At 48.7% G+C, this 25,957-nt stretch overlaps 2 protein-coding genes across 3 annotated transcripts in view; one reads left to right on the forward strand and one right to left on the reverse strand.

Moving 5' to 3' along the window:
* The window catches only part of CCDC78 (coiled-coil domain containing 78), a 455,951-nt gene that overhangs the window by 407,601 nt on the left and 22,393 nt on the right, over positions 1 to 25,957 (forward strand). The window contains exons 18-19 of the mRNA XM_069647004.1: positions 1,983 to 2,026; positions 3,445 to 3,526. Of these exons, the coding sequence (XP_069503105.1) occupies positions 1,983 to 2,026; positions 3,445 to 3,526 (126 nt within the window). The remainder of the gene's footprint in view (positions 1 to 1,982; positions 2,027 to 3,444; positions 3,527 to 25,957) is intronic.
* The window catches only part of ANTKMT (adenine nucleotide translocase lysine methyltransferase), a 603,385-nt gene that overhangs the window by 195,474 nt on the left and 381,954 nt on the right, over positions 1 to 25,957 (reverse strand). The window lies entirely within an intron of this gene.

A 25,957-nucleotide genomic window follows, 5' to 3' on the forward strand; every position in this document is an offset into this window, starting at 1 on the left:
AAGAAAACTAAATCATCCAAGTCTTTTTCAGTGCTAGGCAAACCTTACTTAAACAAGGGACAAAACAAGAAAAAATCCATCAATGTCTCATTTTGATCCTTACAGATTGGACAAAAAGAGTCCTTTAGGGTTTTTGCTTTGTGGGTGGCAACTGGGGCAATCAGTCCCAAACAGTTCAATCGAGTTCTCATTATGGCTACCAAATGTTTCTAAAACATAGACTAAATTAAATATGGTTGTATCCCCCATGGCGCTGGTGATTTCCAGAGTTCAGCATTTCACATCCTGTGGAATCTTTTTGAGATGACTTGATACAAGCCTTACCATCAAACGTTGCAGTGCCTACCAATGTTTTTTTTAAAGAAGTCTTCATGACTTAATTGGAGCTGTAAAGGTGCTACTGGTGCAATACAAATGTCAACCAGGTGTCCTTTCAGCCACTCGATTTATAAGCAGTATGAGTGTCCTTCACTGATGGCCTGTTAAAAACAAGCATTGGCAAAGCCAACAGTTTTGGCTTGCGTATAAGTGTTCGGCATTTACTATTATATGCCCATGTACTTGCACCATTTTTCAGCTGCTACCATCGATGGCCAGTTAATACCACTATGGCAGTGCCTGGCAAATGCCTTTTCCATGCCTACACAAAAGCCAAAACTGTTGCATTACCAATGCTTGTTTCAAAAGGCAACTTTCATGCTTGCTTGATCTCACTTATCCAGAATGAGAATGGAGAGACACCTTCTGCAATTTCAGCTATCTGTGTTTTTTTCATGCTCCAGGTGAGAAATGTTGTACTTGTCAAGAGAGGAATTGTACTCAAAATTATCGTACACAGGTGGATAGCTTACGAGTTAAGCACTAGACTCTGACATGTAATTACAGCACATAGAAGCATCAGGAACCTGGCATGAAGCGCTACATAAGAACACAAACCATTATTATTATAAAGTTGCAGATACAATTTTGCATCCCCATTAACAGGCAGAGGTGCCATGAGTGGGAAGCAATCTCATAGACATACGAGTTTGTGAAATTCAGTGCTCTGGAAAAGTCTTACATGACACTCTGCAGCACTCGCCAAGGGACAAGGTCAAATACAAGTGGACAAATATATTTCATGCAATCAATAAAGTCGCAAGCCTAATGACAAAAATGCGATTTTTATTTCACAGTGGTAGTAGGAACACACTTCTAGTACTTTATTCGTAGTAAGGAACATTCCGAGGTATCAAACCAAAGAATTACAATTCAAATAAGAAAAGTGTTTTAAAAAATCAGTGCCACACACACTTGTATATTATATTTGTATGTATAAATATACATACGCGCTATTTTATTTATGTATTTGCATAAATCCCACGTGTGATGAGGTGACTGTGAATTCAGCAGAGTATATTTCACACATTGTCATATGTGTTTTCATAGACTCCTATTTAAAAGTCTGCATTTTGCTTGTACACTTTTGGTCGAATTCATGTCGACCAAAAGTGCACGAACAAAATGCAGACTTTTAAATAGAACGCTATGAAAACAATTAGAACCAGTTGTTTAAACAACCAACCACTAAAAGGCACAGCATTTTAATGGAAGTTACAAAACCTACAATGAGATCATAGTATCTGGTCAATTATGGAGTCCTCATTTGGTATTTAAGAAAACTGAGTTTAAATTAGAGCACAGAGATAAAAACTATACTGGCATAGCTCTTATTTATGTTCAACATACAATAGTTTAGTGTAGACTTCTTTAAAGACACACATGCCTGCATTGACCTCCCAACATATTCCAGGACCCGTTTAGTTATATAAAGACGCTCCAATACTAGAATACCTGGGGAAAGTGCTGGACAGTGGGAGAAAAAACGATTGTTTCCTCAACTACATTTTTTTTGGTACCGCCGATATAATCCCTGGATGCCAGGAGGATTACTTCAGGTTGCGAATGTGGCTCAGTTTGTCTTCTTTCTCTGTCCTGCACAGGTCAGACTCGGCGCGCCCTCGGGCTGGGGTTTCAATGCACAGCAGTGAGTATCTTGAAGATTGTTTCCATGTGTGGGGTGGTGTGGGGTTCCAGGTAAAGGAAATAGGTACTGTCTTGCACCCTCCCTACTAAACAAAAGAAGCATTGATTTTGTGCTGCGAGATTTCGAGCCACTTTTTACCGTGTGACCCTGGAGAAGTAATTAGGCTTAAGGTAGTATTTATGACCTTCTTGTTGCGTTATAAAGGCAGGCAGCTTTATCTGATTAGGTTGTGTGATCAGTGGGGTGTGCATTTCCCCTCCCCACTGATGTATGAATGATGAACATAGAAGTCCACTATTGTATGTGCAGTTCTCTGCCAATAGGAAATCCATGTTCCGGTAATTCCCCTCCCACAGCAAGGAGCCACCATATGCCAAACCCTGCCCTTAAACGCTGGGGTTCTATGACCATGTTCTTAGTGTGTTGAGGGAAGTGTGAGAATAAGCAGACTGCTGGGTGGAGTGCTGTCCTTGCCTTCAGTCAAAAGAAGGGTTTTCAATTCTATCAAACCTAGCTGTCTGTGGTACTGGAGCGATATACACCACTTTTGCTGAATGGCAACTTTGCGGAATATGTTTCTCCTGCATTGTTTTTCAGCTTTTTCTTTTAACCACAAACCGGTAGATGGTAAGTTTGGGTAAGGTATATAGTAGGGGTTGAAGGGGTTGGGGTGCCTCCCCCTGATGTTTGTGGTAAAAAGAAAAGTGGCAAAAACAGCAAAACAAACTGGCTAAATCAGCCAAATAAATGTGGCAAAGTTGCCATTCTGCAAAATATATACGGCAAACATTCATAGAACCATTGGAAATCCTGCAACTATTGCAACCACCTTCCTCTTCATTTGGGATTCCAAAGCTAACCCACACTATCAATCCAGCACTGAGAATACCAGCAATGTACACCCGATGTCCTTCAGCATTAGTCGTCAAAAATATCCACACGTTAGCCCTTCAGCACCGAGGAATCCAGGCCAGTCACACCTTTGCCATCCTCCTCCTGAAGACCCCCTGGTGTCACAACATGCCCTCAAGTACAGGGATGAAAGACCTATCACGCCTCAGGTCTTTGCACGGATGATCTCATAGCTACAAAGCCCTGCCCAGAACCAGTCGACCCAGAGCTATTCCGCCAGAGTTCATAAGCACTTGGACTGCCACAGCTGTCACACCCTGAGTCTCCAGAACCAGTGATATATAACAGTTCTCAAACAAGGGTGGCCCCACAGCCATAGTGGCTCAGTCCTCCAGTACAGAGGAACACAAAGCAATCTCAAATACTGGTAATACCACAGCTATCACACCCACTGTCACCCAGAAGTGCAGATAGCTCAACTTTAACTCATTGTTTTCCCAGCATTGCCATTACTGTGATCATGAAAGTTGTGTACACTGTTCTTCATGTACTAAATGGTCTTTCAGGTCGGGGGTGAATAGTAAGCCTGGAGAGGAGGGCTGGGCAGAGATCCGAAAACAGCTGCGAGAGTTTACGCACAATACACAGGTAAATGCGAGAGCTTTCAATCTAAGGAATCAACCAGACTTCTTGTTTGCATATTGCAACCACTCACTGCAGCAAGGACAGCAGTAGCAAAACTATGTATGCGTATCTCAGCCATGCAATACTATGATTATAGGAGTAGCCAGTGGCTTAGCACATGGCTTCTGTGGCCAATCACTGCATGGATGTTGTGATATCGTTGAGTACGGCTCACTTTCAAGGATGGCTCAATTTCTGGATGTGCATATCACTTCACTTTGATCTAACCCTGTTTGTCATTTACTGTAGTTGTAACTTCAAAGTGATATCTCCAGCTTTGTCTCCCTAAGTGTGAGACAGCTCTTTGATTAAATCTGTGTTTACATGTGGATCTATGATGTTTTCCCACATGTCAGTTTGGCCAAAGCCTGGTTTCCTGGGTCCGGCTTTGACACTACAGCCAAGACACGATTCTTGTGCCCCTGCTCCGCTACCTCCTCTAATGCGTGTTGCACACACAACCCACATTCCAAATACCCATTTTCCTCAGCTTGTATGGGGACACACCTGCCACCACCAATTTTCCCAGTGTGTCTGCACAGTATTTTCTAAGGTTTGCACAGGACCATAGTACGTGCCCCAGGTCTGAGTTTTGCTCCTTGCATCTCCAGCATGTAGCCTGCCTCTGCAGTCCTGCAGCCTGCTATCTTCAGGGTGTCCACTGCCACCCCTGAAATATCTTGAATTGTGTTTGCTTGAGCCTTACCTCTCTGTCCTCTTTTTCATAATTCTCCATGATGCAATTGATTGGCTCCTCGGATAACTGCGTATCTAACAACTTCTGCCACCTCTGCGTTACCCCCCCTCCTGACATCTTCTTCATCCAGAGAGTCTTTCAGTGTAGTGTAAAGTTTGCTGACGAGGGATTTCTCTTAGAACTTGTTCATGACTTGTATGTGTCGCTACTACACAGTGTGTGAGTTGCATGTATTTACATACATCAGAGGATTCGAGATAGTATCTCTGCTGTGAGAGCATTATAGCTGAATGATTTGTCCCCCTCAAGGCATCTCGAATGTATCTAATCCCACGGTTTTCCCATTATGCGCTGTCCAGTGATAAAGTCGCCTGGAAATGGCCCCCAGGGGGTGACATTTCCCAAAAAATGCACCCTCAGTAAAATCAAACACTTTCCCCAAATATTCTAGGATGGGAGTTTATAATGTAAAATTATACCCTTCCTGGAATATTTGGGGAACGTATTGTAGCCGTCAGGAAAACATTTTACCTACCTGGCGACTTTTTCCAGGTGACATAATTGCATGGAACCCATTCTGCCCACGCTATACTACCTCCTCCTATCTGTATAGCCTTGTTGTTCCAAAGATGGGCCTCCAGTTGCCAATAACTATTCACTTTAATTAGAGCATGAGCTATATCACAGGCTTTTATGGTGGATTGGATGCTGCAATTTGTTTGCAGCCTTATCATATATCACTGCCGCACCCGCTTTCCATTGAATTTGCTGCTAACATTGGGCCATGTTGGTGCATTTCCTCAGTTTCTGAGAAACACTGCTGCCTGAGTCAATTGTTGTGCCAAATAATACAGTTCTACATTAGGCAGGTTAAGGCCTCTCAGCTTGATAGGGGCATATAACTTCTCCAGTTTGAGGCGCGGCCGTAAACAGCCCCAAATGAAATCCTTAATCCTGTGTAATATTTTCTGCATTAGAAGGGATGGAACCTGAAGGGGTAACATGCCAAATATGTAATTCAACTTGGCGAGTACCATCATTTTTACTATGTGTTCTCTTCCCCATATGGATAGCTTTAACGCTGCCTGCCTGACCATCTCCACAGTGATTTTGTTCCATACTTCTCCCATATTATCCTTATCCATATCTGTTAATCCATGTGTTAGTGAGGTATGGTATGCCAGAGGTCTGGGGGTTACTATAAGATTACCCGTTCAGCTCCCAGGGCCCAACAACCCTCCCCCAGTAACAAACGGAGGACTCAGCCAAGGGCAAGTTAGAACTGTCGTTTATTACAAAAACCGGCAGGGATCATACAGGATATTCAAAAATCTCCAGAGTCACCGCTCCCAAACCTGTGTCCGGCCTTTTTGTTGCAAAGTAACGTCACAACATGGACCCTTCCCCCTAAAAATGTATCCTGCTTCCTGATTGGGTGATCAGAGTGGTATACCGTATATATATATGTCCCTATGGATCTTGGTTAATTGGCCCTCTCATGTCAGGTGGCTGGCCTGCCCCTTCCCCAAGAAACTATCTATTACATTGATGCAGTGTCGCAGGATTACCATTGGCCATTGCCCCCTGCCATCCACCTCTGGATTTCTGTCCCCTGATGGTCTGGAACTGGTCTTTCCAGACCTGGGACCCAGCTCTGTTCTTAGTGCTCTGTGCACCTCTTCAGGGTGATGAGAATGACTATGTGTTCCCAATGTATATGTTTGCAGTACCACTTTTGCCTGTGAGAGTACTGTAAGGAAGGCATGGTATCAAGAATAGACAGACACAAGTGATCACAGTTCAAGGATGTTTATTAAACTGTATATGCAGGTTGGAAAAATGCCTGATCGAAACCTAAATCTAATATGGGATCAAGCTACGGCCATCAAATAATAAGGCAGTCCTAGTGGCGTCTTGTCAAATAAAAGGGCCTATACTAAGAAAACCCTATTGCCAATCCTAAATACAAACAGAGTGTAGGATAGGATTCACAGGAAAGAAAGAAGTGTTCACAAATAATAAGTCAGGATGTGCCAGTCAGGGTCTCCCTTCCCCATGTTTTGAGCATAAGACAAGGCGGGACTCCTGAGCCCAGCACACGTTTGAGCGTGCCCAGCACGAGACTGCAGTTCTGCTCTCAAGTATGAGGACCTTCAGTGGTTAAGTCTCTTTTCTACAAAAAGTGTCTTGCCTTTGAGGACCTGATGTGTTCCCAAAATAATAGACAAAAGTTCCTTTTTGCTTGCATGTTGGGTGATGCCTTTTCACCCCTGGATCCCCCTCTTCCGAGCTCAGATCCACAAAACGTTCTTGGCAATATCAGGACCTTCGGTAGTTACGTTTCTTGCTTCCGATGCCCTGATGAGCTCAAAATAATAAACAAAAGTTCTTTCCTGATAGCACTTGGGGTGATAATTCTTTACCCCTGGGGCGCCCTCTTCCGGGCTCAGACCACTCTCGAATCTCAGCCTCCCTCCGTGGGGCTCACTCCGGCTTATATCCAAAAGATTTCTCTGTTGTAGTTCACGTGTCGGTGGGGTGATGGCTTCTCACCCCTGGATCCCCCTCTTCTGTGCTCAGACCCTTCTAAAAAATCAGCCTCCCTCCGTCAGGTTCACTACAGCTTCTCAAAAAATGTAATCTGTGACATTCACGAATCTTAATGTCTTTTTAAACAGTTCACTGTGGACATGCCTCTGCCGGGTTCACTTTTGTCTCAACACACTATTTATTGGGACTTTAGGCTTTGCCCCCTTTTCATCCGCATCCCTCCGTTGGGTTCGCTCTTGCCAACTTTGCCAATCACACATTTCTTAGAACAGTTCTTACGATGCAGGATTGACTTCCCTTAACTTCACAATCATCTACCGGTCAAAGACTTTTGACTGTACAGGGGATTTTACTAGACCCATGTATGACCACTTTGACCCCTTTCTTACCTTTCCCAATGCCTTCTGGTAACGGTAGTTTCAACAATAGGGTAATCCACGTGGTGCCTGACTCCTCTCTAGCTGGTTTTCCCCTTTCATATCAACAGTGCTTTGTACTTTCTTCAATTAGCCGCTTGCTACTTTTGTTCAACACAGTTCAATTTCCTATCGGCTCTCCCCTCGACTCACCGGCTGTGATGAACCGCTTGACTTTGCTTGTCTCTGGAGTCATGGCCGGTACCACGGTGGCAAGCGTCTCTCCCTGGCTTGGTTATCAGCGGAGGAGGGACCTGTGTACCGTTGACATCTGCTGCAACACATGCTGGCTATTGTTCCCAGTCTTACGATTCCTTCTGAGGAGGTCTCACGGGCCTGGCTCAGAAAGGGCAAGGTCACTTCTCTCCTTGTCACCCTCTCGGGTTCGCGCCGTCTTTCTCCTCCTCTTGAACTGCCGTGCTGAGTTAGCTCTCTCGTCGTGCGGTCTGCCTTGCTCGTCTTGTGCACCTTTTATCCCTGTGGGGAAGGGAAAGGGCCGTCAGGTGTATGTGATTCTGGTCAATTGCCTGACTCTTCCTGGCCCTTGTGTTGGGACATGTCAGGTAAACGGCTCTGGCGTTTGTCTGTTGTCTTTCGTGGTGTGCGAAAGTGTTCATGTCAAAAAAGGGGGTGGGGGCTTTGCGTATCCTACATGGTAGGATGGGGAAAAGTGTACCACGTCTCACCCGTCGGTGTCCTACTTCCATTCCACGAGGATCCCCAATCCAGGTGATGCTCCCTCACTGGTCCACCGCCAGGAACTGGATCCAATAGCGATAGCCCTGTCCTGGCCACCTGGATGACAGATCCCCTGTGACTAGTCAGGGAGACACCTTGAGGTTTCTCACAGTGCCCTTAACGTTGCAACGTTATTAACAAGTTCATGTGTCCCTTCATGTCTGTGTTCCTGATAACTGTTTGTCTTCCCACCACGGGTGAATAACCATTGTCTAGATCGGATGCATCACATGGCTGCGGACCACGAAATCAAACTCTTATGGTCTGCAATTTCTGAAGATTTATTCAGTTTATCTTGTGATCTGAAATTGCTCAGAGATGTAGCCCCCCGTATTCACCCTAGCACTAGGGTGAGAGTATAGCAGTTTAATTTTCCTTATATAATCTTCCACCAGGCCAAATCTCTCCCATGTTCTCAAAAGATAGCCCCATTCCACCCTTTCAAACGCTTTCTGCATTGAGAGAAAGCGCTAGCCCAGGGCTACCATCTCTTTCTTGCCAAAGAGTGTGCAGTAATAATGTTATCTCGAGCATAGCGACCGGGCATATATCCTACTTGGGATTCATGTACTAGCTTTGTGATTACTTTCCAAAGTCTTGCTGCTAACACCATTGCCAGAATGTTGACGTCCGTGTTTATCAGGGATTTCGTACGCTAGCTAATGCATTTTGTGGGATCCCGCCCTGGTTTAGTTAACACCTGTAATTTGTGCCCTATTGAACTCCGGTCGCAGCCACCCCATCTCGTTCTACTTCATTAACAAGCAATATTAATGTTTCTGCCCCTTAGTCACCCCCAGTTTGTAGAATTCTATTGGAAGCCTGTCCTCTCCCGGCGCTTTGTTTGTCTGCATAGCTTTGATAGTTTCTTTGACTTCTCCAATGGAGAATGGGCCTCCTAACATATGTCTGTCTTAGTCGCCTAGTGTGGGAAGGGGCAGGGCATTCATAAAACTGTCTTCTGCCGTCTGATTGGGGGGAGACGCTGTTGTGTACAACTGCTAGTAACATTTGTGGAATTCTTGCCCTATTTCATTAGGATCAGTAATGTTGACTCCTGTGTCCGCACTCTTAATTAACACTATTGCCATCTGTTCATCTCTCTGCTTCAATTGGGATGCTAAAAGACATCCTGTTTTCTCCCCCTGTTCCCAGTGCGTTTACCACATCCTAAATAGAGCATATTATGCTTTTTTCATAAAAAGCATGTTCCATTCAAATTTTGCTTTCCTAACTGCCGCCAGGGTATCTTTTGATGGGCTACTTTCATATTCTCCAGCATGGGGTCTGGCATGGTTTCACATGCTCATGAATATTCCCCGTCGTCAGGCTGGGAATCCTCGGTAAAGAAAAAATCAGTATCAGTTTCGTTTCTGGTCTGTCTTTTGTAGTAGTAACCAATCACTGATCTCTGCGTCATACTGACCACAGCCAATGACTGCCCTCTACCCAAGCCCCGCCTCTGGCAGCCATCCTCAGATTTTTACCGCACGTTCAAGTGTTGGGATCCTCGTGCTATTGCTCTCGAGCGTTAGTGCTATATTTTTCACGTTTTTTCTCAAAAAACTTCTATTTTTCGGTCAAAAGAGCCTCAAGCTCCACCGTTTCTTCATCCGATCAACGGGGACCCGTGTCGGATTCGTCTACGCCCCTCAAGGGTGAAGATTTCGTCGAGCCACGCTTTTGGAGGACTCCAGAAGTTTCTCAGGCCCATCTCGGACATGGCCCAGGAGAAGGGAAGCTCGATGCCCGGAAAGCTGTTCAGGGTCTGCCCTGGATGCCAGCTTCAGAATGTCTTTAAGGAGGACGAACACTCCCTTTGTCTTTACTGCCTACATGAGGACAAGACGCACGTGGAGAAGGACTGTGCGTTTTGCGGCAATATGTCGGAGCGGACCATGAAGGACCGCCATCAACGTCTCGCCAACTGGCTGGAAGGGAAGAGCCCGTCAGGCGAGAAGAAGAAGAAGAAGAAGTCCGAGCGGTCTTCTAAGACCTTTGACGACGCCCCGGCGACGGGGGTCGAACACAAGGCCAAGCACTGCGAGTCCGCTGGCACCGGGAGCGCCGAACGGTCGGGCTCTACGGGCGCCCGGCAGGGCGCATCCTCCCCGGCGCCATCAACCACGAGCCAACGCTCTGGTTCGGGTAAGAGGAAGGCCGAGCACCCGGCGAAGCTCCTGGAGAGACCCCGGTCGAGCTCAAAGGCCCCATCGGAGGGAGAGCGAGGTAGTGACCCTTCCCCCAAGGAGAAGGCTGTGAGCGCACCTAAGGTGGTGAAAGCCTTAATCCATCCGGCCAAGGCCTCTATCGAGACAGTCGCGGCGGCCCTGGCTCAGCCTGTGTAGGCTACACCAGTGGTGGCGACCTCGGGGCTCAGAGTCTCCCTGCCACCGCGGAGCGAGTCCTCTTTTATGCCCATCGACAGGACCCCCGTAAAACCTCTGACGGAGAAGAAAAAGGGGGGGCAGGAGGTCGTCGTGGATTCGGCCTCAACCTCTGAGGAAGAGCTGATCGAAGTCTTAAGCCACGGCGTTGGCGTGGAAGAAGACCAGCCTGTCGGGAGGGACCCCGACGTAGGAGATGACGATAACGTCGAGGGTGCCGACGGGGCCCCTGACTGCCCGTCAGACTCCCCTCAACCAGTGCCGCAAGACAACTCGGCGGCCATTTTGTTGGCTATACAGTCCTTATGCTTGGAGATAAGGACGAGACTGCCGTTACCACCAGTGTAGGAACCGCTCCCGACGGGGGACCCGGAGCCAGGCCCTTCTGGGAGCCCTCCCCCTAAGAGAAGAAGGATTCATCCTCCACCTCCTTTTCAGCCATCGCGCCCTGTTCAGCCCTCCTCCCCGTCCACGACTCGTGGGGATGATACGGGGACTGACACGGCCGCGACGGGTACGGACGACGAGGTTTACGACGAGGATCTGCCGTCGTCACCTCCCACCCGGGCTTCCCCGCCCGACGAGATTGGATCATTTCACTCCATGATCGCCAGGGCATCCGAGCTTTTCCAGCTCTGCCCGGAAGAGAAGAAGAAGGAAGGCTTCCTTTATCAACGGCGCGAGGCCAAGAGGAAGACGGTCCTCTCTGTACCTCTACTGGACGATATTTGGGATGAGGGCCTCGCCCTCCTCAAGAACCCATCCACGACGCCGGCTAGAAGGGATCGGTACGAGAAGAAGTACCGGGTCCCGGACGCGGCCCCCTTGTGCCTTCGGGCACAGCCGACCCCGGACTCGGTCGTCTCCGCGGTGGCCAGGAAGAAAGCGGGGGGGGCGCGGCCTCTACGTCGACCTCCCCGCCGGACGGCGAGGGAAAGAAATTAGATACGATGGGACGCAGAGTCATCTCGTCTGCAGCGACGACGATTAAGGCGGCCAACGCCTTGGCTATCGTAGCCCGCTACGACAGGGAGTTGTGGTACAAACTGGCCCCCCTGCTGGACTTCCTACCGGACGACAAGAGGGCGGAAGCCCTAGAGATCTTGCAGGAAGGAGAGGTGGCGTCGGACCACGCCATTACGATTGCGACAGACATCGCTGACACTGGATTTCGCCAGTTGGGCAACGGCGTGTGCCTTAGGCGGCGTGGATGGCTCAAGGCTACTGAATTCCGTCAGGACGTGCAGACCAGAGTCTTGGACATGCCGTTCGACGGAAACAACCTGTTTGGGAAAACAGTGGACGATTCCCTTCAAGCCATCAAGGCAGACACGGAGACGGCCCGGGCTCTTGGGGTTCTCCAGCAACGGCGGCCGCCCTTTCGGAGCGGCGGAGGCAAACAGGGTGCCTCCAAAGGTTCCGGCGGCGGATTCTCCACCTACCGTCAAGCGGCCCGTTCATCGTCGCAGGAAGCTTACAGGGGACGAGTCAAGTCGGGCGGACCCCGCCGTCGTCGCCAAGGAGGTCAAGGCGGCAAAGCCTCGTTGAAGCAGGACTGAACCGGCCGTGGGGTCGGGCTCCCACCGAAGCACCCCGGTGGGAGGCCGGCTGGAGAGCTTCGTCAGCGTGTGGGAGTCCATCTCCACCGATGGTTGGGTGCTGGACGCCCTAGCTCAGGGTCACGCGCTCGAGTTTCTAAAGAGGCGCCCGCGCGTCCCCCCTGTGGCCAGGAAAGAACATCACGTCCCTCAACTTCTCTTGGTGGTAAAGGCGATGCTCAAGAAGGGCGCCATCGAGCTCGTCCCAAAGAGGCTTCGGGGCTCCGGAGTTTACTCAAGATACTTCCTCGTGAAGAAGAAGACGGGAGGATGGCGTCCCATCCTGGACCTACGACGACTGAACAAATTCATCAAGGCACAGAAGTTCCGGATGGTCACCCTCCAACACGTCCTGGGTCAGCTGGAGGAGGGCGATTTCCTGTCGTTGGATTTGGAGGATGCCTACTTCCATATTCCCATACTAAAGGGACACCGAAAGTTTCTCAGGTTCGTGGTCCAAGGGCGTCACTACCAGTTCAGATCCCTTCCCTTCGGACTGAGGTCGGCACCCAGGGTGTTCACCAAGTGCCTTGCACCTGTGGCGGCGCAGCTGCGCCGAGAGGGGATCCACGTCTACCCCTACCTGGACGACTGGCTCATCCGAGCGAAGACGATGGAGCTCGCCGTGGAACACACGGCAAGGACCGTCCAACTTCTCACGGACCTGGGATTCTCCATAAACTACGCCAAGTCCCACCTGGTGCCCGCGCAAGACGCACTGTTTCTGGGAGCAAAGCTCGACACAGTGTCGCTTCTGGCCTCTCCGTCGGAGGAAAGGACGAGGGCCATCTTGGGCAAGGTGCAGCGGATGCTGGTTGCGGACGCGGCCAGAGTGAGGTCCATCAAGTCCCTCCTCGGAATGATGTCTTCTTACATTTACCTCATCCGCCTGTGCAGGCTCCGGATGCGCCCGCTGCAGGAGTTCCTGGACGCGCGCTGGATCCAGACGACGGGCAGCTTCGAGGAGAGGATCACACTCGACGAGAGTTTCCGACGAGCGATCCGGTGGTGGGGCACCCGTGCGCATCTGACGGCGGGCATGGACTTCCAGACCCCCGGCCACCAGGAGACAGTGACCACGGATGCCTCCCTGGAAGGGTGGGGAGCGCACACCGAGAATCTGCACGCGAGAGGCCTTTGGCTCCCGACAGAGAAGTCCCTCCATATCAACGTCCTGGAGCTCCGTGCAGTGTTTTGGGCCCTCAGGTCCTTTCTTCCGTCCCTCAAGGGCAAGGTGGTGAGGATCTTCACCGACAACACCACCACCATGTTCTACATCAGGAAACAGGGCGGAACCAGGTCCCCAGCCCTGTCCATGGAGGCGCAGGAACTGTGGCATTGGGCCGTCGCCCAAGGGATGTTTCTGGTGCCGTTTCATCTGGCAGGGATAAAAAACACCATCGCCGACTCACTCAGCAGGGAGCTGCGCTCGTGCCACGAGTGGGAACTACGACAGGATCTAGTGGACCGCCTCTTCCAACGGTGGGGCACACCCCCAGATCGATCTGTTCGTGACGGCGACGAACTCCAAGTGCCGGAGGTTCGCAAGCAGGTTTTCCCCAGCTGAGGAGCATGGGCGATGCTTTCTCGTTCCCCTGGGAGGGCCTGTTTCTATACGCGTTCCCTCCATTGCCATTGCTGATCCGGCTCATCAACCAGCTCAAGAGGTCCCGGTGCAGGATGATCCTCGTCGCACCTGTGTGGCCGAGGCAGATGTCAGCGTCCCCGTCAATCAAGCTGCCAGTGGACGCGGATCTTCTCTCCAGAGAAGGAGGCGCCATCCTCCATCACGACCCAAAGTCGCTGAGCTTGCAGGCCTGGCTCCTGCAGCGTTAGAGTTTGGAGGATACGACATACCAGCCGACTGCAGAGAGGTACTTGCAAAGGCCAGGGCGTCCTCAACTCTTAAATGCTACAGACACAAATGGAAGAGGTTCTCTGTCTGGTGCCACGCACAGAAGATTAACCCTCTACGGATTACGGCTCCCCAAGTACTGCCGTACCTACTGACGCTGCCAAAGCTGGACTGGCGCACGCGTCCATCAAGATTCATCTTGCTGCGATCTCCCGATACACCAGAACCACGGGGCGGACATCTTTGTGGTCTCATCGTCTGGTGAAAGAGTTCATGAAGGGACTGTTCAGATCGTTCCCGCCGGTGAAGGCTCGGGCCCCGGCGTGGGAGCTCAACGTGGTGCTGACCAAGCTCATGGGACCTCCATCGAGCCTCTGCACTCGGCTCCGTTGAAGTTCTTGTCGTGGAAAACAGCGCTTCTTGTGGCCATCACCTCCGCGCGACGGGTGGGAGAGATCCAGGCCCTTTCCTGCAAGGCCCCGTACTTGACTTTTCACGACACGAGGGTAGTGCTCAGGACGCACCCCTCCTTCATGCCCAAGGTGCCGTCGGACTTCCACCTCAACGAACCCTTGGTGTTGCCTGTTTTCTTCCCGTCGCCTTCGTCGCCGGCTGAAAGGACTTTGCACTCGCTGGATGTGGCTAGAGCGCTGAAGTTCTATGTGGACCGCACAAAGTGTTTTCGGAACACGTCACAACTCTTTGTGAACTTTGGACCTGTCAATCAGGGGAAGGCTCTCTCGAAGGCTTCCATTTCCAGATGGCTCTCCGGCTGTATCATGTACTGTCATCGGTTGGCAAACCGACCGCTGCCTGGCCGTCCGAAAGCCCATTCCACCAAAGCGATCGCAGCTACCACAGCGTTCCTATCTGGTGTGCCCTTGCTGGACATCTGTAGGGCTGCTACGTGAAGGTCGACGCACACCTTCACGAAATTCTACTGCGTCGATCGGGATTCCAAGGAGGAGTCCAGGGTCGGCCAAGCAGTGCTGCGCAATCTGTTCGCCTAAGGTGAGCCTGGTGAGGAGGTAAGAATTGCTTAATGTTGAGTTTGATGTAATGCTTAATGTTGAGCCTTTGCCACCTCCCGTGGTTGTGCATGTGTGTACTGCTATGTATTCTTTATTCATGAGCATGTGAATCCATGCCAGACCCCATGCTGGAGAAGGAACAAGTTACTTGCCTGTAACTGTTGTTCTCCAGCATGGGTCTGGCATGGATTCACATGCGAACCCTCCCGCCTACCCCTCTGCAGCTCTTCACTTGTTCATACTGCCACTTCACGTGCTACCAAATCTGAGGATGGCTGACAGAGGCGGGGCTTGGGTAGAGGGCAGTCATTGGCTGTGGTCAGTATGACGCAGAGATCAGTGATTGGTTACTACTACGAAAGACAGATCAGAAACGAAACTGATACTGATTTTTTCTTTACTGAGGATTCCCAGCCTGACGACGGGGAATATTCATGAGCATGTGAATCCATGCCAGACCCATGCTGGAGAACAACAGTTACAGGTAAGTAACTTGTTCCTTACCGTGATAGTCGGATGATCTCTTTCTCTAGTGTCTCCTGCTTTTCTCTATCTGCTCTTTCTCCTCGAGCTTTGTTTCATCAAAATTCCCCTAATATATGCCTTTCCCGTGGCCCAAAGGCTGCTCACTGTACTAACTGAACCTTCATTCAACTGAAATTCTCCCTCCTACACCCCGCTTGAAGTCTAGCTTGTTTTTTGGGTGTTTAACTGTACAAGTATTCATTTTCCATCTTTGTGCATGCGGTCTCTTCAGGGATGCGTCCAAAAGTATGAGCACTGCATTATGGTCTGTGATGCCTCCCGGTAACATTTTGCAACTCTGTATCTTCGTGATCGCTCAATTTTATAATAAGAAGTAGTCAATATGAGATTGTGTTCCATGCACACATGAGGTGAAAGTAAAATCTTTAGTCAAAAGGCTCAGGAACCGCCGGGGATCACAGAGGCCATAATCTTCCATCAACTTCTTTAGAATTTCACTATCTCTTTAATTGCCATATTCAGGTCTATTTGACTTGTCAACATATGGATCTATCGGTAGGTTCCAATCTTCCCCTAGCAATATGTGGATGGTGCCCATCTCTGCCAATGCTCGTTTGTCAGCTGTCAGTGCATAAGCGAATGCAAGAACTATCTTTTTCACCCCTTATATGGGCCTTTATTGCGCCAAATCTATCCTCAGTCTACCCAGACCTTCACCATCTTGATCGTCCCAGGGAAAGTCAGGAAGCACTCACTAACAAGGAAATTCATTGGATCTGTTACAAGAGGAGTTGTACTTCCATGATACGGAATGATATTCTTCATTGTAGAAGATTTAGTCATCCACGATCAATCTTGATTGTATCCAGGTCTGGATGAAGGAGGAGTGGCTGGTGCAGGGATTGTTGGGTATTGAGACCTGCACCTACCCCCTCCACCCCTAGGGTTGTTACATTGCCATTAAAGCCTCTATCTCCGAACCTCGGCATGTAGTACTCCGTGGGCTAGATCACCCCTGAGGGGCGATGCTAGTAAAGCCTCCCCATGGGGTGACCACAGACAAAGGTTGTTGCACAGACCACGGGTAATGTCCATGGGGGCTGCCACTTGCAATAGGGTGCACACCTGGAGAGTGTTGACTGACTGGCCCAAACGGGCACTGTGCCTAGGGGCCAAAGTGTGCAACCAATAGATCTACTCTCCTGGAACATTGCAGGGCTCACGAAACATCTTGATGACACTGAGTGGCTTGACTCATTACACCATTATGACATTATAGCCTTCCAGGAGACCTGGGCAGTGGAGCCTGTATCGATGCAGGGATACCAGATTTTCGAGGTGAAGCCTAAACCAGGCCAAAGAGGGAGACCCTTTGGGGGGATGGTACACAGGCTTAGGGCTGATCTCGACTGGGAAGCAAGGCAGATTCCCACAGGCTCCAAAGATCTATTACTGGTGGAATTGGCCTGACCTAATCACGAAACAGTATTCCTCTTTAATGTATACAATAGGCTGAAGGTTAAGACATCCACTAATGCAGTGAGGACTTTGTGCGACATAGTGGATCGTTTGAGGGCTTCCAGCAAAGGTCCAATTTTGATCTTGGTCCTCTGAGATTTCAGTACCTCATTGGAACTGCCAAGATGACTGGAAGGTTTCTGGGACGAGGAAGGTGAGGCCTGGGCCACTCCGGAGGTAAGGGCAACTCTCACTGGGAGATCGCACCCGGAAACCCTGGAAGTGGTTTAAAGCCTTCACAACCTGGACCTGAGGTGCTGTAATGGATGGTTTTCAACCGACCAACCAGCAAAACTCACCCCATTCGGCCCGAAAGGCTCTTCTCGAATTAATTATGCATTGGCCTTGGGTAAAGATTGGCATAGGGTAGTGGGCTTTGAGGTGCTGGATCGATTGGAAAGCGATCACAAACCAATTATGCTTTCCCTGAAAAATCCTGCCGAAGTTTGCCCGCGGCGGGTGGATCGAGGTATGGCTGTCACAGTTCATGGCCATGCACGACGCTTGTTAAAATGGTCGAACTTAAATCTGGAACTTGTGAGTCCAAAATTGTATGGTAATATTTTTAGGAAAACAAAAGATACAAATGAATAGGTCCAAGGATGCTAGGCTCAGAACAACACCTTCATATGTATTATCAAACTCTGCATTGCTAAGGAAGGAATCACTCTTCAATAGTATGTTGTAGAGATAAATCTCATTTTTTTACATTAAAGTTGTGTGCAAAAAGACATAAGTCCAACATTTAGAGAAATTAGGACATCAAAATGGTTTGCTAAAACAGAACAATCAGACAAAAAAATATATTTACAACACACAGTGCCAAAAAAACATTTTTTGGGACAATCTCCAAATTGTGTGTGTGTAACAAACCCGACTCCTATTAGGATTTGCCAAGAAATTCACATATTGCAGTGTACATATTCAAGTCAACATTTGTGGAAAACACATAGAACAATGGTAGGTACACAAAATTATTTTTCTTGCGTAAACAGCATTAATGTGCTGTAGTTTTGGGGGGAGTAGTGCGTCTACACCAGGTGTTTCAGCCGTTTCTAGGTGGGCTAGGTGTGCCTCATCTTTAACACGGCCTTCATCAGGACGGAGTTCTGTGTAGATTGACGTCTGTGCTATGGGTTAATAGATTTCACAGGCGCTAAATTTGAGATCTGCTAGCCGCATGGGCTGGTCTCTGTATGGTCCTCTCGCTGGAGGTCGAAAAATGCTGATCCAGGGTGGTATCAGTGGGAAACAGACACGGCTTGCACAGCTGTGAGGGTTGCAGCATGGGCAGCCTGTCTGCCAAAAAAGTACGAGCTGGAGCAATTTTGTGTACCTACCATTGTTCTATGTGTTTTCCACAAATGTTGACTTGAATATGTACACTGCAATATGTGAATTTCTTGGCAAATCCTAATAGGAGTCGGGTTTGTTACACACACACAATTTGGAGATTGTCCCAAAAAATGTTTTTTTGGCACTGTGTGTTGTAAATATATTTTTTTGTCTGATTGTTCTGTTTTAGCAAACCATTTTGATGTCCTAATTTCTCTAAATGTTGGACTTATGTCTTTTTGCACACAACTTTAATATAAAAAAATGAGATTCATCTCTATAACATACTATTGAAGAGTGATTCCTTCCTTAGCAATGCAGAGTTTGATAATACATGTGGAGGTGTTGTTCTGAGCCTAGCATCCTTGGACCTATTCATTTGTATCTTTTGTTTTCCTAGTTAACCCTCCTGGGTAGAATAGGTTCCACACCAGGAGCCCTATTTTTTGATTCTGGTAATATTAGACATAGGCTTGAGTTTTGTAGCTATTGAAGAATCAGTGGGGCACCTGTTATCTGCCCCAGTGAACCGTATTAGGCAAGTGGCCCACAAACGGACTGCCTGGTTTGACTGCGACTGCTCATCAGCCAAGAGGGCCCTAATCGCGTATATGAGCATGGAGGGGGAGTACTGGACAGGGCCATTCTCCAACTGATGAGAAATGCCTACAAGACACTTTTAGGTGCTAAAAAGGCCCGGTACATGCAGGACCAGTGGCTAGCAATCCAGGAGTCTGCGGGGGCGAAGGGTGGCGTAGGCCTCTGGAGGCTGATTACCGACACTGACTTAAAGGGTGATATCACTGTACTAGAAAGTATAAATTCGACCAGGTGGCACACCCACTTTGTGAAGTTGTATAATGACAGTTCCAGAGCTGTTCAGACATCCCCTATGAGGGCTCCTGTTATGGCTACATCCCCACAAACAGACACCCCTAAGAAGTTAACCTTTGCCGTTGAAGTGTCTCGGGCCATTGGGGTATAGAAGGGGGGAAAGGCTCCTTGGTCAGAAAGTGTCCCAGTGGACCTTTATAAGAGTGAAATAACTGTATGGGCCCCGGTGCTCACAAGGCTATTCAATGCAATTATTTCCCAACACTGGGTACCCGAGACTTGGACAGCGGTGGTGATAGGCCCAATATTTAAGAAGGGGGACAAGGCAGATCCCAGCAATCACCGACCCATTTCGCTGCTGAACACGACAGGTAAAACATTTGCGAAGGTGATGCTGCAGCATCTGGTAGCATGGGTTGAGGAAACAAGACAATAAAGCCTAAGGTTCACAACTCAACTACCATACCCACCTGTACCAAGACTCTCGCCCCACCCGTAAGAGCCGCCTTAATCAATGCAAGATCTGTAGTAGCACATGCCACAGACATAGCAGACCTCATTCTAGCAGAAGAACTAGATTTTTTAGCCATCACTGAGTCCTGGCTCCATGCAGCAGCTGGCCCAGCTCTCTTGCTCACCATTCCCGACGATTACACCATCCTCCGAGCGGACGGAACAGAATCTAGAGGCGGAGGCCTCGCCATAATTGCCAAAACACACCTCAACATTAGACTTGACACCACAAACCACCTTCCATCATGTGAATCACTCACAGCTAAGCTTCCCACTGCTAACTCCCAAACCATCACTATCCACCTCTTCTACAGACCCCCTGGAACCTTAGGCTCCTTTGAGGAAGACCTCACCACCATTCTCACCAATAACCTAAATAAATACCTCCCAGAGCCTTCTTTTAGGAGAATTCAATCTCGGCCTCAATGACCCTAAAGACCCCCATGCTACCCTCATTAACAATACATTGACAGAACTAGGCTTCACCCAAAGAGTGTCCCTTGACTGGGTAGAAGACCACAACTGCGTGGCCTCCATCATCGCTAACACCCCTCAACCATGGTCTGACCATCACCTCCTTACCTTCACCCTTGAAGCCTCAAGCCCCATCACTAACAGGCTACTAGCTACAGCTATCCCTACGAGAAGTAAGAAAAACATTACAGTGGAAAAACTTATCCCCCATCATTCTACCGACTCTGAACTAACTCTCAGCTACTTCCAACCCTCACCACTTGGTGGAAAGCTACAACGAAATCATGCGTTCAGCCTTAGATTCCATTGCACCGCTAAAATTGAGAAAATGCAAACCAAAAAAACATCTGAGCACCTGGTTCACCACCCACCTAAAAACGCTCAGATCAGAGAAACATAAAAAGGAACTTGCCTCGAGACAATCTCTGACGGACTCCAACAAATTGATCCTCAACAAAATAGCTGCCACATACAAAAAAGAAATTATCGCCAAACAAGAATCCTATAACCAGAGAATAGTACAAGCCAAGTCAAGTACTAAAGAATGGTTTACTATCATCAAAGAGTTGGAAACGCCTGTTCCAATCCCAGACACATGTGTGAAAGATAAACAATGGTGCACGGGTGTCCAGAACGCCCTATCCAACAAAGTCGCAAGTCTTCAAATCAAAATCAACAACAAGAAAGAATCTCTAATTAATTCCACCAACTCCACCTTCACGCCCCATACCCCAGAACCCTATACCCAACCCCACAACCCGTTTCAACTTCTCCAAAGTCTCTACATTAGAAGTGGAAGAAATCATACTCGGCCTTAAACCGTCAAACTGCCAGGGCGACCCATGCCCCTCACAAATCATCAAAGATGCGGCAAGAGACCTCTCACCATTTATTACCAAACTCATTAATGCCTCCTTCTCATCAGGCCCCATACCCAACAATCTCAAAGAATCTTGGGTCCTACCTCTTCTCAAAAAACCTTCCTTAGACCCCTCGATCCCCACCAACTAAAGACCCATCACCACCGTCCCCTTCTTGCTCAAAATATTAGATAAGACAGCCTATCAACAAATACAGAAATTCCTTGAACAAAACCATCTCCTGGGAATCCGGCAATCAGGCTTTAGACCCGAACATGCTCTTATTGATCTTAAGGCTCAAATCGATACTCTGAGAGACAATGGAAAAACTGCTTTACTGCTTCTTCTAGACCTCTCTGCAGCAATCGATCTAGTAGATCACAAAATCCTATGCAGCCACTTGGACTCGGCAGCTCATTTCTCACATGAAGTTATCGGTTGGATTGAGTCGTTCCTGAGTAACAGGTCCATGCTTGTCTTCTCCACCTCAGCATCCGCTGACCCCATCCCCATCACATGCGGGGTCCCTCAGGGCTAATGCTTCTCCCCTACTCTGTACAACGTGTTCACAAAGCCCCTGTTTGATGATCTTGACGGTCTGGGTATCACCTACACAAATTACGCTGATGATACCCAGATCCTCATCCCGTTGACGGGAGATTAAGGATTTGGCCTTGGTGAACAGGGTGTACCTCATCATCGAGGCATGGATGGCCTCCCACAGTCTATGCCTGAATGATGACAAGACTGAACTCATTATCCTCGTTTCCACCCCTTATCTAAGCAAATTGGACCACAGATATGCTAGCTTCACTATAGACGGCAATCCCATCAAGGTAGCTAAGGAAGTGAAAACCTTAGGAATCTACCTAGACTCCGCACTCTCCTTCCACAAACAGGTTAGCTCTATGGCCTCATCTACAGCATACACTTGTAAGTTTATAAGAGCAGCCAAACCCTTCCTATCAACTCAGAACTGCATTAACCTTGCCAGAGCCCTTGTGCTCTCTAAACTGGACTATTTTAACGCCCTTTATGTAGGAGCTAACAAACAGGTTACCAATAAAATCCAGACCCTGCAAAATAACGCTCTTAGAGCAGCACTTTGCATCTCCAAGAGAGAAAACATCTCTAACATCAGAAGAACACACAATTGGCTTACCCCCACCGACAAAATCCTGCTCAAAGTTGCCTCCCTAACACACCAATGTCTCAACAATGCAGTCCCCCGGTACTTAGCTGACAGAATAATAAGATACACCCCCAACAGACCCACCAGAACTGCCAATGCTAACCTGCTCACAGTTCCCAGGTTCAAACGAACCAAAATGGGTGGCAACAGCTTCCAGGTGAAAGTAGCCCAACACTGAAACTCTCTACCACCCTCCCTAAGGACACCTCAAACATGCCCCCACTTTAGACGCAACTACATTCAGTGGTTAAAGAACAACGACCAATAACTGTCCAACTACACGTACCCACAACTGTCTAAACTACTGTGTAAATCTTGTAAATATGTATACTTTCAATCTAGCTCTATTGTATCCTTTACAACTGTATTATCTAAGTACCCTCTGTAATTACTGTACAGCACTGTAACCAAGCTGAGAATAACCTTGTTGCTTCAGCGCCCTCATACCATCGGGTCTGGTGCGCAATATAAATGAATATACAAACAAACAAATACCTTCAGGCGGGCTTCCAAGCAGGAAAAGGCACTGTCGACCAATGCTTAAAGGAGAGTTCCGGGACTTTTTTTTTATTGTCCCTACGGGTCGGCCATGTGTTTGTAAGCATAAATCGGTAGATCGTAGGAAACTTTCCTATGGACCTTACCCGACTTTTCGCCCCTTATCGCACTCGAAATCAGCCTCCATTTTGTGATAATCCTATCATTCCGCCGCATCGACCTGGCTCACCTGCCTTTGCGGCACTAAATCAAATCCCCCGCCCCTGAGCCTGACATCAGCAGACGCGTACTGCCCATTTCAAGCACGTCTCGTGTCAACAATCGCTGCGCCTCAGCTATTGACGTGTTGCCATGGAAATGGCAGGACGCCTCTTTCCCCAATAAGTATAAACAGACCGTTTCACAACACACAGCAGCAGATTTTCGATTCCATTCCTCTCTCTGTGTTACTTTGAGTATTCTGTGACTCGTTTCAGTGCTCTGGTCAGCTACCTTCGCCGCTTGTAGCCCGTGTGAACAGATACCAGTACCACCGCTATAAATTATTTTACTATCTTTACCGCACAATGGCCACAATAATGCCGTATATGTACGAGCCCGAGTACACCGAGGAAGAACTACTGGAAAGGCAAGCACGCGAAAACGATGGGGATTCGGACGGCAGTTGGGAGGACCAGTCAACGGATGAAGAGCCTGGACCATGTCGCATGGACGGCGTCTCCACCTGGTGCACGTGCAATCGGTGCGAGCTAATGCCAACTGAGGAGGAGAACTGCTGCTGCCGTGAAAATTCCGGGTGCTTGGCCTACATTTCGGAAAGCGAGCAAAGTCAGCAGGAAGGCGAGCAAAGTCCGCAATGCATCACCGAGCTGCCAGAGTTCAGGGAAGCCTGCCTCTCACGGACAGTGTTGAGGATGATGATGGTGCTTATGCACGAACTTCGTGGCACTGTTCGTCCGCGTAATCCGAGTAACGAGTAAGTATACTCTGTTTGTGATGTCAGTGATGCCACCACTATTTCATGGTCGTCTCCCACATATAAAATTACATTTACATATCATTGGAACGCATGTAAATTGGTTCCATATAGTGCATTTTCTAGATATAATTTTTTTCTAAGGAAAATGACATGTGTTACCTGAATCGACATTGATAAGAAAGTTTGGTCAGTTTAATACAGTTTGCATCTTTTTTTTTCACAGGTGGTACAGGCTGGTGGCCTATCGTTGCTTCACTTGGTGGCTTCACGGGAGGCTCGGACACCGCGTTCGGAGAGTAATACCTGCCTGTGCGGTACTTGCCATTAGACAACATTTCCCCAGTGACAGTGGACAATACCGCGGATTTTCCCTCGATGTGCTGCAACCTCAACTTTACAATGTGTAATGTTTATTATTTATGTTTAATTAAAATCTAAAATAAAGCCCAACATATATTTTAACAATGGTTGTTTTGATTTTTTAAATGAATCTAGTGTATATTCTCCTGGGAGGGTGAGGTATTTATAAACTCACCCCCCTGCCTTCCATGTAGTAGATCCTGCAGCCATCCTCTTACATTCAGTTAGATGGCCTCTCCTTGGTGAGGCCCTGCGGCAAACGGGTCTTGTCTGCACGACCACCGCCCCGATCCACCCCCCGCCTTATCAAAGGCAGTTCGCACCGGGGTACTTGAGCTGCTGGCAAGTGGAGCTGTCAGGGAGCGATAAAGGCCAAGAGGTGCCAAAGACCATGTACACTTCAAAGTGGTCTATAGAGCATGGGTTTGTTGTTCCCATGTCTACCTCCAGACCCCGTGTCTCCTGCCAAGCATCCCCCTCACGCTGGACGGCCCCCTGCAATCCACATAAGTGTGTCTCCATTCACGAGTCTTCCTGTGTCTTGTCTGCACGACCACCGCCCCGATCCACCCCCCGCCCTATCAAAGGCAGTTCGCACCGGGGTACTTGAGCTGCTGGCAAGTGGAGCTGTCAGGGAGCGATAAAGGCCAAGAGGTGCCAAAGACCATGTACACTTCAAAGTGGTCTATAGAGCATGGGTTTGTTGTTCCCATGTCTACCTCCAGACCCCGTGTCTCCTGCCAAGCATCCCCCTCACGCTGGACGGCCCCCTGCAATCCACATAAGTGTGTCTCCATTCACGAGTCTTCCTGTGTCTTGTCTGCACGACCACCGCCCCGATCCACCCCCCGCCCTATCAAAGGCAGTTCGCACCGGGGTACTTGAGCTGCTGGCAAGTGGAGCTGTCAGGGAGCGATAAAGGCCAAGAGGTGCCAAAGACCATGTACACTTCAAAGTGGTCTATAGAGCATGGGTTTGTTGTTCCCATGTCTACCTCCAGACCCCGTGTCTCCTGCCAAGCATCCCCCTCACGCTGGACGGCCCCCTGCAATCCACATAAGTGTGTCTCCATTCACGAGTCTTCCTGTGTCTTGTCTGCACGACCACCGCCCCGATCCACCCCCCGCCCTATCAAAGGCAGTTCGCACCGGGGTACTTGAGCTGCTGGCAAGTGGAGCTGTCAGGGAGCGATAAAGGCCAAGAGGTGCCAAAGACCATGTACACTTCAAAGTGGTCTATAGAGCATGGGTTTGTTGTTCCCATGTCTACCTCCAGACCCCGTGTCTCCTGCCAAGCATCCCCCTCACGCTGGACGGCCCCCTGCAATCCACATAAGTGTGTCTCCATTCACGAGTCTTCCTGTGTCTTGTCTGCACGACCACCGCCCCGATCCACCCCCCGCCCTATCAAAGGCAGTTCGCACCGGGGTACTTGAGCTGCTGGCAAGTGGAGCTGTCAGGGAGCGATAAAGGCCAAGAGGTGCCAAAGACCATGTACACTTCAAAGTGGTCTATAGAGCACTATAGAGCATGGGTTTGTTGTTCCCATGTCTACCTCCAGACCCCGTGTCTCCTGCCAAGCATCCCCCTCACGCTGGACGGCCCCCTGCAATCCACATAATGCCACGACATATACACGTCATTCATTCACAAACACACCCCTGGTTCGAATTCTTTATAACCCACTTCATATTTCTAATGAGAACTTCTTTGCGCTTTGCTAGTCAACCCGTGAAGGTGCTGGTTATCTGCTCTTCGTCTCTGTGAACTTCCGTGACCACTTTGAGCAAACTCGTCAGTTTGCAACCTGTGAACTGCTCCCTGTTCTACGACAAGAAACTACTCTGATCCCTGCATCTAACTGTTTGTTCGTCAAGGTAAGTCCATGTACCATAATCATTTTGCGTCCAATTTTTTAATTTATATCTATTTGCTAGTAGTCATCAAATTGCATCCATGTTTTCTTTTCGTTCACGACAGTACATGCAAGGAACTAGTCACATGTTCTGAGTTTAGTCAAATTACTTTTTCTATTTTTTGAAAGTTATTGAAATACTTATCCGCATGTGAATAAC

Source organism: Ambystoma mexicanum, chromosome 2q, assembly GCF_040938575.1.
Source record: "Ambystoma mexicanum isolate Mex_15411 chromosome 2q, UKY_AmexF1_1, whole genome shotgun sequence".
NCBI classification, from domain to species: Eukaryota; Metazoa; Chordata; class Amphibia; order Caudata; family Ambystomatidae; genus Ambystoma; species Ambystoma mexicanum.